The 14743-nt window shown below is 33.8% G+C and overlaps 1 protein-coding gene across 5 annotated transcripts in view; it reads left to right on the forward strand.

Annotated features, from left to right (window-relative positions):
• LOC408715 (lachesin) overlaps positions 1-14743 on the forward strand; it is a 316260-nt gene that overhangs the window by 71897 nt on the left and 229620 nt on the right. For all 5 annotated transcript variants that reach the window (XR_408826.3, XM_006560722.3, XM_006560723.3 and 2 more), the window contains one exon: positions 7918-8042. Coding sequence is in view for 4 of the 5 variants with exons in the window: in XM_006560722.3 (XP_006560785.2) it covers positions 7918-8042 (125 nt within the window). In the remaining variant the exon portion in view is untranslated. The remainder of the gene's footprint in view (positions 1-7917; positions 8043-14743) is intronic.

The following is a 14743-nucleotide window of genomic DNA, read 5'->3' on the forward strand; positions in this document are numbered from 1 at the left end:
TTGCTTCCTCGTAACAGCGATATTTTCACGAGGATACGCGCGAAAGGGGGAGGGCGGGGGTGAGAGAAGGGTTGTTGTGAGCCAGTGCCGCCGCTCTCTGTCGAGCGGAAAATTGACATAAACTGTTGCTTCTCTCAGCTACTCTCTCCTTCACGCCTCTCTCTCTCTCTCTCTCTTCGCTGTTCAAAGCGCACGTCGTCGACCTTTAGAGTCTTTCGTTTCGCAGCGGCGCGAGAGAACAGCCGACGTGAGAGGGCGGCGCCAGCTTTTCAGATTTACCAGGTAACCCTTGACGAGGTTGCCAAAACGCGAGAAAGCGTGATAATGAGCCGTTGATAACAACTTGTTCGCCGTTAAAGAGGCCAGGGAGATAATTGCTCGTCTATAATAAAGTAACGAGAGTTGGGGGATTCGTAGGAATTTATGGATCTTTTAGGGGTAGATTTATAATTGTTAGATGCGATCACTTCGTTGGATATAATAAATTGCTCGATGGAGTGTTCTGATGCTCAATTTTATTTTGTTTTATGATAATTGTAGGTTGATATGGGAGAGGAGATTGAATATGATAATTTTTGAATTAAGAATATGCAATGTTATACAATCTGTATGTTAACGATTGAAAGAATTAGTAATTTTTAGTTGAAAAGAATTACAATTTGTTTGTATGGTGTTGTTAAGTATATAGTTTGATGAAATGATTAAATTATTCATTATAATTGTCAGTAATGCAAGTGTTTATTTTTATAGATGATATAATAATTTTATTATTAGAGGAGAGAGAAATTCTTTGAACAAGAAATGCATAATTTTTAAAAAGATGCATTATTCTTCCCATAAGTCCCAGCCAAGTAGAAGCAGATGTAGCAAGTCAGCAATTTCTTGCAATGACGTTAAAGCAAAAAACTCTAACCCTTCTCTACTTATTCTTGAATAAACCTCAAATTTAGCGAGCCCTGGTAAATCCTGGTTACGAATATTCTATCAGTTCTGCTGGAATATTAACAATAATAGGTAGTGGTTGTGAGAGGAAACAGTGTGAATCGTGTGGGCTAATTATTCATGTATTAAATAACAAATCTAATGGAAATTTCTTACACACAATCTTTTTTTGAATCAGATACTTTTGTATTCCTTTATTGTTTGTACAATATTTATTTTCCAAAAACAAGACAGCTTAATAAATTTTTCAAATTTTCACCAGGATATAATGTATTCCCTTTCTCCAAAGATTTCCACATTTAGTTAATTCTAAGAGACTCAGAGAGATGTCTAATCGGTCTAGGAGAAACATGAAATAAATTGAATCAAACTTTCGACAAATATTCCAAACACTTGAACACTTTTCAATTATTACAATACTTATAATATTTTTTCGTCTTTGTATTCAGATGATGAAGAACAGGCACAAAATGAATCGATCAAACAAACGTCGATCATTCGTACGACAATCCTATCAAGAATTAAATCATTTCACAATAAATATTATCGATAATTCTAATTCTGGAAGCAGCACGAAAATTTAACAAAAATCAACATTCAACAACGAGATCGTTCGATTCGTCCATCCTGTTAGACGAGGAGCGCGAAAATTGTTTCGACACTATTGGTTTTAGAATATAGCTGTTTGTTACAACACGGAATATTTGCACAATTCTTTCTATCAACAGATCCTCGTTTGGAAAAGGTACTCGAACGGGGGGGGGACTCGGCCGAGAAAAATAAAATTCTTCCTCCTCTTTGCTATTTATGACGCGTTGCTCGCTGTTTGATAATTCGCCGCCAGGTCGTTGAGGGTGTTTTATGAAATGAATAAACAGTTTGATGGACGAGGGTTGGGAAATTTTCGCGGATATTACGTTCGAGGAAACGTACTCGACAAATGCAAAGATAGAGTTCGAATAATAATGATCTTGTCTTTGTTTCTCGAGAAGATACGTAAAAAAAAAAGATTTCTCGTGATTAAATCGTTGAAAATAGTTTTAATTTTAATTTCGTTGTGGGTTTATTGGCGAGAAGAAATGTAAAGTAAGTGTTATTTGTAAATTTTTTATATTATATATATATTTTAGAATATTTCTGATTTTATATTTTTCGTAAAATTGTAGAGAAAAATAAAAACAAAGTAAAGTTAGATCCGATTAAACGAAAATTGAGGGATTTTCAAATTTATTTTTACGTTGAAGAGGAAAAAAGTTTAATTTAGAAAGATCCAGAAACACGATAGAATTGCGATTATTTTCATTTATAACTCTTCGCGAGAATTTGTGACGTGAGGATTGAAACATTCTGTTACAATTTTATGTATTCAAAGTTATTCTAAGAACAAATCTCGGAACGAAAAACGAAGATATAAAGAGCAACACGTTTAAAAATATATCAGATTTACTTCTATTCATATTCTTTCTCTTTCTAATTCACAATCATCTAAATTATATCATCATTTTTCAAGAATAACAACTTTACTTCCAAACAAGAGAAGCATAATTTGAAAACGCAATTTCCTCGAGAAATATTCTCTAATCTCATCCACAAAATAAGAAGAGATGTTCCAATATAATGTACATAATTAATTATAAAACTTTTCAAATTATCCTATTCGAGACCAACTTTCTTTCTTTTTTTTATCATTATGCGATCATTTTCAATATAGATATTAATTAAAATTCACAAATCCAGTCCACTCGTGTGAAGGAATGTCTCTTGAACTTTAATAATCAGGTTGTACCAACATTCAAAAATATTGAGTAATGCTGTCTGTACACATTATACATTATATCTCGTTTATACAGGGTGGTCCCTAATTCGTGATATAAACAGGAAGACTTGTTTGCCAGGATATGGAATTTTTAATTGTATTTTTACAAACGTAACTAAAGAAATGGAGAATTCCTTTTATTTCTACAGTTTCGTGTTACACTTTGGATATTCGAAATTATAATATTTTGCATAGATATTTTCAAAATTTGCACGAATGTACGTAATTTAGAAGAAAGTTTGCATAAAATTATAGATACGATGAAACAAGCGAATACACATTCGGGTCAACTCGTGACATCTTTCTTAACGATTCGACGATAAAAGATTGAGAAGAAGATAAAATTTCTACCCTGTATACAACATTTGTGGTCGCGAAATTTTCTACATAACACACACATACATATATTTTTCCATGTCGAGGCTGATCCAATTAACGGAAGGATCTTGGCGATTTCTTGGAAGAAGCCGGTACTTCCGCCAAGCGCTCTTCTTTCGGTCGTTTTGACCGCCCTCGTTAATTCGAATGACAGTCGATACTTAGGGCATCGTATTAATTATCCCGCAATAGAAGCCTCGAGTTTGATCTACTTTCCGTAATTAATACTTGACGATCTCTCTTCAGATCTCTCTGCGATGAGATTGTTGGTCGAATTACTTTTTTCCCTCCCTTCTTTTTCTTTTTTGGAATTGTATAGCATGTATTTGATTTTTGATCATTTTTTCCTCTCCCTCTTTTGTTATCTTTGAAACCATATAGATCCATACTTGATTAGATTTGATTAGAATTGATCTTCTTTGAATACAAGGAAAAGAAGGAATGATTAGATGAATTTGTGATTGTGATTTGGATCAATTAGTTTTTATGACAACGGTAGTTTTTTGAAGTTATACAAAATTGTTTTTCAATATTTTAAAGTTTCGTATTTGATATATTATTGGTAATATAATGATAGATTCAATTCAAATCTACAGAAGTTTATAATTACAAACAATAATTACAAGAATAATTCGCTATAAATAATGTATATTTTCAAACGATTATTATTCCATCAATGTTTGCACGATACAAACCCGAGTCAAACTCGAGAAAATTTCTATTCTTAATGAACCGTAGACTCACTCTCAAGGAGCTATTCGACCCGTGCTCACCCCTAATCTTTGATTCCTCGCGAAACTTCCAAGTCTTTATGAACTGCTGAAAATCAGGATAATCCCGAGCAAGGGTAAGGAAATAAGGTTCTCGCACGCGTGCATTCTGGCGGATCCTTTGGCGATGGCATTGGCCCAAAGAGAATTTCCTAGCAGCGTGGGTCCTGCACGGTTTCCAGCCAGCTTGGAGCTACCTTTGGGAAAGTCACCTTTTCCCATCCCCCGTGTTTCTCCATTTTCTTTCCGTTCCATTTATTCGACCTCGCGCACATATCCTCGTGTAAATCTCTCCAGGCTGCTCCGGAATCTGCTCCTCCACTGTTTTGCATTTATTTTTATGAAAACCCGGTGTAAACAATCGCTTTCGCGCCGTGAACAAGGAACGTGAATTCTTAACGCGTCGTGAGAATTCACAAGGGTCTGTGGTTTTTTCAACTTTTCTTTTTTTCAATATTTAAATTTCATTCTAATTCTTTTGCTTTTTTTTCAGAACGAGAGGGAGGAAAATTAGAGAAATTATATATATCGATGGTTTTATCGAGTAATGGAATTATTCGGAATCTTGGATCGCAAGAATTTTACACGCGAGTTGTATATTTTAACTTGATCGAAGAATTGCTGAAGAATTTTAAATTTTTATTCGGGAGATTGAAATTTTAATTCCGATTTAAATTAATTTAAAGAATCGACTTGCTGAGAAAACACAAATAGAAAGTATTCCCTTAAAAGAATACACAATAAAGAGAAATACTTTAACTCCTTGTATAAATTAGATATTTTCGCGAATCTACACGTTTAATTTTTAAATTGTCACAAAAATCGTTACTCGACTTCAACGTTTCTACAACTATCTCGCATTGCATGTATATTTGATGTACCAAAAAAAAGAAAGAAAGAAAGAAAAAGAGACACGAAAACTAAACTAGTCAAAGATCGATCGCAAGCGATACGCTTTGGAAAACGTGTCCTCGTTCGATTCTGAGAAACAGCAAAAGGGTTCTCTCGCGGGGGTTGGGCTCGAGTTTCAGGATACAGGTGCAACTGCACGGATCGTTAGCGGAATCGCATTCGAACTCTCGAAAGTGATGCTCTCTCTCTCTCTCTCCCTTCCTCTGCAGGAAATACTTTCGAGTGGCGGGGTCTCTTCACAGGTAACGATCTTTCTCTTTTTTGCTATCCCTTTCCCATCCCCTTCCACGGACCGATATCCCCGCGTGTAATCCGTAATAACGTTTGAACAGCGCCCTTTGAGGGGCATTAGGCGGTGTGTAAGGTCGGCAAGTGTATCCGGGAAATCGGCATCCAGTAGTCGAGTATTTTCTCGACGAATTTACGGGAAAACTTTCAACTCTTTTGGAAGGGAAGATCGAGAAGATTTGCACGTACGAAAATATTTTCAAGTTTAGGTGGAGTGAGATGGAGACAAAGATTTTTGTATATCTTGCTCGTTTTTATTTTTGGCAAAGAATTAATCCTCTAAGGTCTCGTGTCACTGAATATAACACTTGTAAAATCGAAGTAGGAAGAAAATGATATAATATAAATAAAAATTCAATTGGAGAAATATTTATACAGCGATAAGTGGCATAAGAGAAAGAAGGATTTTCCTTTATGAATAATAAATTTTATTAAAATTATAGATGTTTAAAATTTAACTTTGTGATTACGTTTTTGTTACTCCAAGTAATGTTGTGAAATTTTAAAATTGTGCAAAAGTTTAATCTCCACATTGTCACAAGCTTTTATTGATAATGATTATTTGCAAAACCTCACTGATATGCGGTATGCAAAAATATGAAGGGTGGAAATAATTGCAATACCTTGAAAGGAATTCACGGTAACAAGAGCAAACTAATGGAAGCGTGTCAACGAGAAAATCCACATCACAATTTCAATGCTTCAAAGAATATCATATAATATGCCGTTAAAGAGGGTGTTTGCAGAAAACAGAGGAATCATAAATCAAATACGCGCCCACGATACGAATTATATTGCTTCTAAAACAACGAATCATCTTTCGATTCCAAAAATCTTTTCAAATTTTGAGGGAAAATGAAACACAATTACAATTTCATTAACAAGTTTCGTCTATTATAAATATTTAACAAATATCAATTTTCTTTCCACTCTTCAATTTCATTGAAACTCTTAATCTTACAGAAAGAAAATTCTCTTTTAAACCTCTTTTTTCTCTTCAATCTTCCCCAACTTTGAATTATCTCTCAACTCGTCTCGATCATCGACCAAGTATCGTTTCCCATTCGATCCAATCCACGTTATTCAACGCGAAGACGCGAATTTCAGGATGGATGGTCCACACAGGTTAGACAGGACGAGGTGTGTATCTGGAAATCCTGGCTAGGATTCGATCAGCTTCCACCATTGAGAACGGTCTGTTACTTTTCAGGACTGGCTGTGCGAGCAGATGCAGCACGGCGGCAGACTTGAAAAATTGCATTTTGTATTCAATAACTAGACTGTCAGTCCGAGCAGGGTCCTCCTATAACTCAAAGCGCATCCCACGCATCCCACGTGAAGAGACTCTCCTCTCGATCGATCTCTCTTTCTCTCTTGCTTTTTCTCTTTGCAGGAAATAGTATAGTCGCGTCTTGGATGTCCTGCCGGAAAGGAGAGGAGGAGCTATTCGTCGCGGAGATCGTTTGCTTTGGTTTTCTTCCTTTGGGGATTGACAATGCGTTGCAAGCAAGCTACGAGCTCGTACGTGGGGATCGTATGCGCGGTAGAACCTTTGAGGTTCGGCTCTCTTTCGACGGTAGACGTCTTGAATTAATGTGGAATTCTTTCTTTTTTTTTTTTTTTATTGGAAAAAAGAAGATTGGATATAGATTTGGATCGTTCTTTTGAAAATTGATATATTTTTAGAAGGGTGAAATGAATAAATTGGAATGGAAAAATGTTTGTTGGAAAAGTGAATTTACAGTTATTGATAAACAAAGTTAGTATAAGAAGTTAAGCAGTGAGTGTAAGTAAGTTTTCAAACTCGTGAAACTTTTAGTTTCGTACTTTGATATGATGTCGTTACACGTTTTTATAGCGATTTCAAAGTTGTAATTATTGGAGATCCTTGGAAGAACGCTCTTTTTGAATAAAATATTTAATTAAATTCTTCACTTTTTTTTTTATAGATGTCTTTCAAATTTTATTGTCGGATTTTCAAAATTGAGTTCCAAGTTTTATTTAGAAATTGACGATCTTGCATGTGATTTTTGAGTTTGTTGTTGCAATTGATATGAAACGAAGCAATTGATAAACGTAATAAATATCCCGGAAACAATGAATTATAGTTATATAATTTATAGAATATTTATTGTTGCAATTGTTAATTTGCTTAAATTATTGATAAGCTCGCAAATAAAAGTTTATTCGATTAAATCCATCTATCTATATATCTGGACAATATACATAATTTCTGAGATATCTTTCAACTATTTTGAATATGAACTTTTGCGACCTGATTTCATTTGCGGCTTGATTCGATATTACTTGAAATTCTACAAAATGAGTCGCATAACTATATTAAATGGTTCGTAAATTATTTGTACTGTTTCATACGAAGATTGCGCAGACGAAGAACATATGAAACTTATTATTTTTTCAATGGATCGATGCAAAAAGAGAAGGTTGGTTAAATTATTTTCAGACACAATTATTATTAGTGATAAAAGATATTGCAATACGAAAGGTAAGGTAAGATATGATAAAATCTCGTTCGATAACTAATATTTTTTATGATTAAATGCTTGGAAAACTTTTGCAAGAAATATGTTAACAGGTACAATTTTTAAAATTTTTTAATATAATGATATAATTAGTAATGATAATTTTAAATAGAAATATAATGTTAAACTGAATTGGAATTCTTAATCTCTATTTTCTGAACGTTATATTTCTAATTTGAACAGTAATATTCGAGAGGGAAATTCAATTGTGATTAAATGCCCAGGAGAATATTAACATTATGTTAACAGTCGTTTCGTTTTGTTTCAGTTACAGTCGTTTCAGTTACCACCGTCCCGGATCCCGAGTTCGTTGATGAAATAGGAAATATCACAGTCCCAGCAGGACGTAATGTGAAATTAGCCTGCAGTGTTAAGGATTTGGGGCCGTACAAGGTAAGTGAACGCGTTTATTTCATGCAAATTTATCGCAAACAATTTTCAAAATTCTCGAAATATTTATATTTTCTTTCCCATGATATGATATATAAAAATTGTTGGGGAAAATGGATTCAAAAGTCATCAAAAAAGCGTACTTTGAAGATAAACTATTTTAATCTGTCTTTTCATATCCTGACAATTAGAAAAATCTTTGTACGAGATTTTTGTACGTCAAAAGCCTGAATAGACGAAACCTTAATAACTCTAGCTAAAAATTTTATCTTTTCCAACGAGATTCGAATTACTGGGATTCAACAGCATTGGAAAAATGTAGGAACAAATTTCCTACTTGATCTAATATTTAATTACACTTTCTTCCATTCCTCCAGAATTAGAAATCATTCCAGATCATTGAAATAAATTCTTGCTCGAACAACAATTGGACAAGTAAAAAATTTTTCACGATTTAATTTGTCAAAATGTCCCTTCGAGTGATTAAAATGATTCTTCACGAATTTCCTTTCCAAAAGAAACTATCTATAAACAAAAATGTATCACTGATGATTGAATTACCCTTTTATTCTTCTTAAAATTCCACAATCTTGGTACAAACAAAGACATCACGTTATCCAACAAACAGAGAACAATCGAACTTTCTATACGATTGACGTAAGAACCGGAAGACTTGTTCCAAAGGCGAGCGCCGCGATGTATGATAAGTAAGTGGGATCAGGCGCCACGGAAGTTCTCCGTTAACTACGATTGCTGATTACGACGGCGTCGTTAGATCGCGAGATCGAGCTGAAATCGTGCGCCGCTTTTGATGAACGCGATTCATCAATGGAAGGATGAAGGAGCTCGTTAAATTCGAAGCGCGTGAAACGGGGGAAAGGAATCGTATCAGGATTCTTGGATAATTTTCTCTGGAAATAAGATTAATTCCTTTGAATTGTGTGCAGAAGCGTTTACGAATTTTCGATAAATTTCAAAGATTATCATATCGATTTTCAGAAAGTAGAGAGAGATTTGGTATTTCGAGCCAGGAGAAGGAAATATGAAATAACATGGAATGAAAATTTTCGTGGATGTCGAAGAGAGATTTCAAATTGGAAATAATTAAGATAAGAGTAATATTAGATTTTTATCTATCGTCACATAGAGTTCACTGGATCTTGATTTTATTTTCTCGAATCACAGATAGAATCTAATGACATATTCAATCCATGCTACTTTTAATTGGAATTAACGCTAAATTTTCAAGCACAGGAAATATTTTATTTGTACATTATTCAAAAAAATATATAATTACACCATCGAGGAGCGATGTAAATGGTGAAAAGATGTACACGTTGTTCGATGACTGTTACGAGAGGCAAGAAAGATGGTTGGGAATCGGTGAAAAGGAGGGGAGGAGAGGAAAAATACTCGAAGGACTGCAGTGGCCGGAACGAGGCAAAGAAGAGGAAAGTTCGTCGGCCACCTGAAATTTTTCCATCCGCAGCAGGGAGGAAGATTGAATTGGCATCTTCTGGACCATCGCCAACTCGTACGTCGTATAGAGGTCGTCGTGTCATCGTCTTCTTCCCGTTTCTTGAATTTTAAATTCGGAATCCGCTCGAAAGGATTCTTCTTCGATGCGTTTACGATGGTTGGTGACTCTTCTTCCCTTCGGTGGAAGAAAAGTATCACGAGTTTTCCAAACTTTAATTCTATATTTGGAGATGGTGGATATCCGGATGGATATTATTTCGCGTAGATTGTCTCTAGGGAAATTAGGGAATTTATGAAGATTAGAAATATTGGATTGGAAAGTTCAATTTCTCGTACACGTCGGAGATGGTGGATAAATGGGTCGATTATTGAAATAAATTGTTGTTACTTCGAATAATTTGATTATCGATATTAGAAAATATAGTTTCATGATAAATAATCAATATGACAAAGAACTAAAAATGATTCGTCGAAAGAGAATTCAAAGAATTCTTTGTTAAAAGTATTTTTTTAATTTATAAAGTTCAAATTTCAATTAGAATTGCAATATTGAAAATTAACATTTAGAATTTTTAAAAAAGTGATGAAGGATTGAATTTATTTTTAAAGTTGGTCTTCTTAATTACAAAATCACGTACTTCACAATATTAATTAATTGAAAAGCTGTTATGATTCTTAATATGTATATATTTGTCGATCTCGAAGATGCGGCTATGATACTTCAATCGCTAATGAGCAAGAGAAGTCAAATCTTGTGTGCATCTTAATTGAAGTTTCGTGTTCATCGAATAAACTAACAACTCTTGACAACTATGAAAATCATGGTATTATTAAAAATAATTGAATTATATCCGTATAAATAAAAAAAAAAGAAAGGAAATTGTAAATATCAAATTAAAATCCGAGTGTGCCTTCGAGTTGTGCCTTCGAGTATTTCTTTACAAGAGAAAAAAAAATATTAACATAAATTTGGATTCGTCAGAATCTTTAATTAATATTTTTGTCTTTATTAATATTTTCACTGACAAATACGCAGATAATCAATAAGAGATTAAAATAAAATATCCATTTTAATCCTATTACATTATTGAATCATAAAGCTTTATTTATACTCGATAAAATTAATTATTTATTTTATTGAATATAAACAAACATCGTATAAAATTTAAATCACAGCACAAGTATTTACTATTGAACAACATATTGTCAATATTTCTTCAATCATATTTTTCTTCGATGATTAACATTAACCTCTTAACCGGCACTAATAATTCCAATAAAACTAATAATTCATCACTATTGAAAAATGGATATCTTAAATGTGATTCTTTAAATATATTCCACATTCCCTTTTATAATTCAATTGGATACTTCTCGAATAATACTCCATCTCTCCGTAATTTATCATTTTTAAAAACGTAACAAATCCAGTTTCAATAAATGAAAAAGATCTTAATTCTAACTTTGTTATACAATACATATAATATGGAACAAAGGAAGTAAAGGATTAAAACGCAAATGTACGGAAGAGAAAAAGAGACTTTATGCTCTCCCTTCAGAGGGATTATATTTAATCCTTTCAACACTCCGAGGATATTTAATAGCGCCATAAAGACGACGGTTTGTCAACGATCAAGGCGTCAAGTGATTCCATGCCACGTTCTACAAGTTTCTTCTAAGTGGTAACCCCTCTTACGAGTCGTATACCGACCCCTAGCGATCCTTAGTGTCCCGTTGAAAGGTCGCCTAGGGATTGACACCGCTAAACACCCGCTTAAACCGAGCAAATCGTATCCACTAACCCGGATCAACCTTATCTTTCTCGCGTTCATTCGGTTTCCCATTCTCGCTGGAGCGTACGTGAACGTAAAAAAGGAAATGGAATTAATTTACATTAAAAACATTTCTTTTTTTAATATCAGTAACAATTAAACGAAAGAAAAAAAAGAGAGGCAAAAGTAATTTAAATAATTACAAATTTATTAAAACGAATGTTCGATTCAACGATATTAATAAATTAGAATAAAATGAAAATATATATTGTTGTGATTCTTTTCATATAATTCTCGAATAAACTCGCACAATTTGGCCACGTTGGGGTAACGATGCCAAGGCACAGCAATTACTTCCCTTTCGGTATTCGCGTGATCCCGGATGTTGTGAGTGGCGAACCGGATGATCGTAGGGTAATAACGTTGATCTCGCTTCGAGGGGTGCGAGCTTAAGCGCGTGTTTAGCGGTGTCGATCCCCTCCAATGCGCCCTCCATGGAACACCAACGGCTAATCGAGATGAGGTGCGAATTGCAATAAGGAATCGCAAGCGGGGATCTATATACCAATATTTCATTCGAGGGGCCGTGATTCTCTTCTTTATTTCCTGAATCAGATTTGATTACTCGAAAAATGAATATAATATATAATTTTCACGAACCATCATCGAGATTCATAATCAAACTTCATGTGATCTTCGAATGATGTTCACGAATGTATCACGAATTTCTCAGGCGCAATTCATATCGGTTTTATAAGGTATTTTACGAATTCCTTTATTCATTAGCAATTCTTCTGGCGAGAGGAATCGAGTTTGCGGGTCGAGGATACATAGTGGTAGAAAAATACCATTAAACACGAGATATTAAAATTCCTGGATCCTTCCCTCTCCGCCCTCCGTTCGAGTCAATACGAAAGCGGAAGTGAGAAGAGTTTGGTCGCGGAGGAATTTCCTTTTAGCTTTATCGGCTCTCGCCGCGTGAAACCTTCGAGTGAATGTAATTTGAAAATTCTTCCCTTCCTTCCTTTTTTTTTTTCTTTCTTCTTCTTCTTTTTATTCCACTCGTGTTTCCCTTTTTTTTATCGACAATCTGTGACTAATTATCCGATATTTAGCTATTTTTTTTTTCAACAAATAGATTATAAGTTGATTGAGAATTTTTATGGAATGTGTTAACGAAAAAGAAATGGAAAAATTTTATACAAAAAGATATCTTTCAATGAATTTCCATAGGAAAGATATTGTCGTTTATATTTCACGATTTCAATTAACGATTTGAAACAAGTTGCATTCGCACATTTGTACCTTTTGTCTTGAGATGTATTGCGCAACAACCTAATAGCTACTTGTTACGTGACTATCCACTCGAAAAGTTGGTGTTTAACTTCAAAGAACAAGCTCGAAGGGCAACATGAATTTTATTCGTAATACGTGTACAAGAAGATTTATACGATCGGGCGAACTCGTGTATCATGAGGAAGCCAAGAAAAGCTTGGAGAGCTCTTTAAATATTTATCTCGGACGGACAAAATCGATGAACGTGACGTTACACGAAAAGGAATAGAAAGAAAAGAGGAAAGGAAAGAGGGTCAGTTTTGCTTACTGCTGGCTGGGCGTCTCGTTGTCATCGAAATTATCTACGATCTCCAACCGAAAAGAGGAGGATCTTTCTGGTTTAACGATATTATTTTGCGATATTAGTCGCGGCCTATACGCCTATACCTCGTAACGTGGGTGGAGATTGGCCAGAACGATCGACCTTTCCAGGGAAATAGGATGAGGAAGAGATGCCCGATAAGAAAATGTATTTTTCGAACCATCCCCTGACTGGGGGATGATTTTTCCGTCTGCCTTCAACTTCAACTTTACGATTATGGGGGAAAATTGTTCCAAGACAAGCTGAAGACGTAAACACGACTCGTGAATATCTTTTTTTCGTATAAAAAAATATATATATATATATATATATATATCTGTTGTTAAATTGAAAATTAATTTTTCTTTTTATTGGAGGCAGAATTTTTTCAAAGATTAGAAATTCAGAGGTGTAATAATTGAACTTATTGAATTATTATTAAAATTACTTCAAAAGAATTCAAATTCAAAGAGAAGAAATTAATTAGACTTCCAAAAACATTGTTCTTCGTTGTAAAAGATATCTTTTGAAAAACAAATTTAACGAGCAATTTAATTTAATCTTCCAAGTGTTATTTATTACACCATAAACACGCAAAAGAAAAGAAAAAAGAAAGATTCTTATAATCTCAATCACGTATCGCTCAAAGTGTACATCATAAATTTCATTTATTTAACCGAATGGTTCACCCATGTATTCATCGACTTCTTGGAATCCTCCAACGCGAGCCGATTTTTCCTTTGGTTGTATTAAGTTCCATTCAGATTATTCCTCAATTAATTAGCCCGAACAATTTTTCAATTGATCCTCGGCAGACGGGCAGCGTCGACGTCGCCGTCAACTTCCAAGAGGTTCGTTATCCACGATTCCCTTCTGCCCTTCTGCAGGAATGGGTAATGAACTGGAGGGTAGGCAGTCGGTTGTATTATTAAGATGTTAGCCTGAGTGAAAGTCGAACGGATGTAACAGTCAGTGATGGAAATGAGCGTAGCTCGAGTCCAAGCAATGAAGATAATTGTGTATTCGATAAGGTAACCAATGGATTTTAATTGTGTTTTATTTTTGTACACGTAGAAGGTGGGATTTTTTGCTTGATTTGGTAGAATAATTAAATTTGGTTTTAGCAATCGTGGTTTTAATTAAAAGGAAAAATGGATTTTTAAGTGATTATTAAATTCAAGAATGTTTATTTAGTGTGAAATATTTAATTGGAATGTTGAAACGGGAGGAGAGTTTCTTTGCAATAGAAAAAGGAAAGATTCTTGTTTTGGCATGTTATTGTTAAATTATAATCCTATTAAAATAACAATGAATAATTTGTTTACAAGAAGGAATAATAATATACAATTCAAAATATAAAAGATCCATTGATACTTTTCTTGGATTTGATGATAATTGGAGATTTTAGTATTACAAATGGATTTATATTTAAACTGTATAATAAAAATGTATAATAAAATACATTATACATCCAAATTAAAACTATCATTAGATTCTTTAATCTCTCACTTGTCTTATACAAAATTAGACAAGACGTGGAGAAGATTTATTAAATAAATCAACACTATTTTCAACAAAATCGTAAAAATTAAAGCTCTCAAGTTTCATTAAGAAATCAGCAACAATTCGTTATAAAATTATATCGACCAAGTACCAAGTTACAAAACTACACAATAATTTCAAACTAATAAAAACTAACCGATAGTTACATCACTTATAAAAATTCCTTCATAAATTTTCACGTATATTTTATTACTTCAATAATTATCCTCATATAGATAAAGATTAACTTGCTCTAATAAAAGAAATTCCAATAC

Source organism: Apis mellifera, linkage group LG2 (assembly GCF_003254395.2).
Source record: "Apis mellifera strain DH4 linkage group LG2, Amel_HAv3.1, whole genome shotgun sequence".
Classification (NCBI taxonomy): Eukaryota; Metazoa; Arthropoda; class Insecta; order Hymenoptera; family Apidae; genus Apis; species Apis mellifera.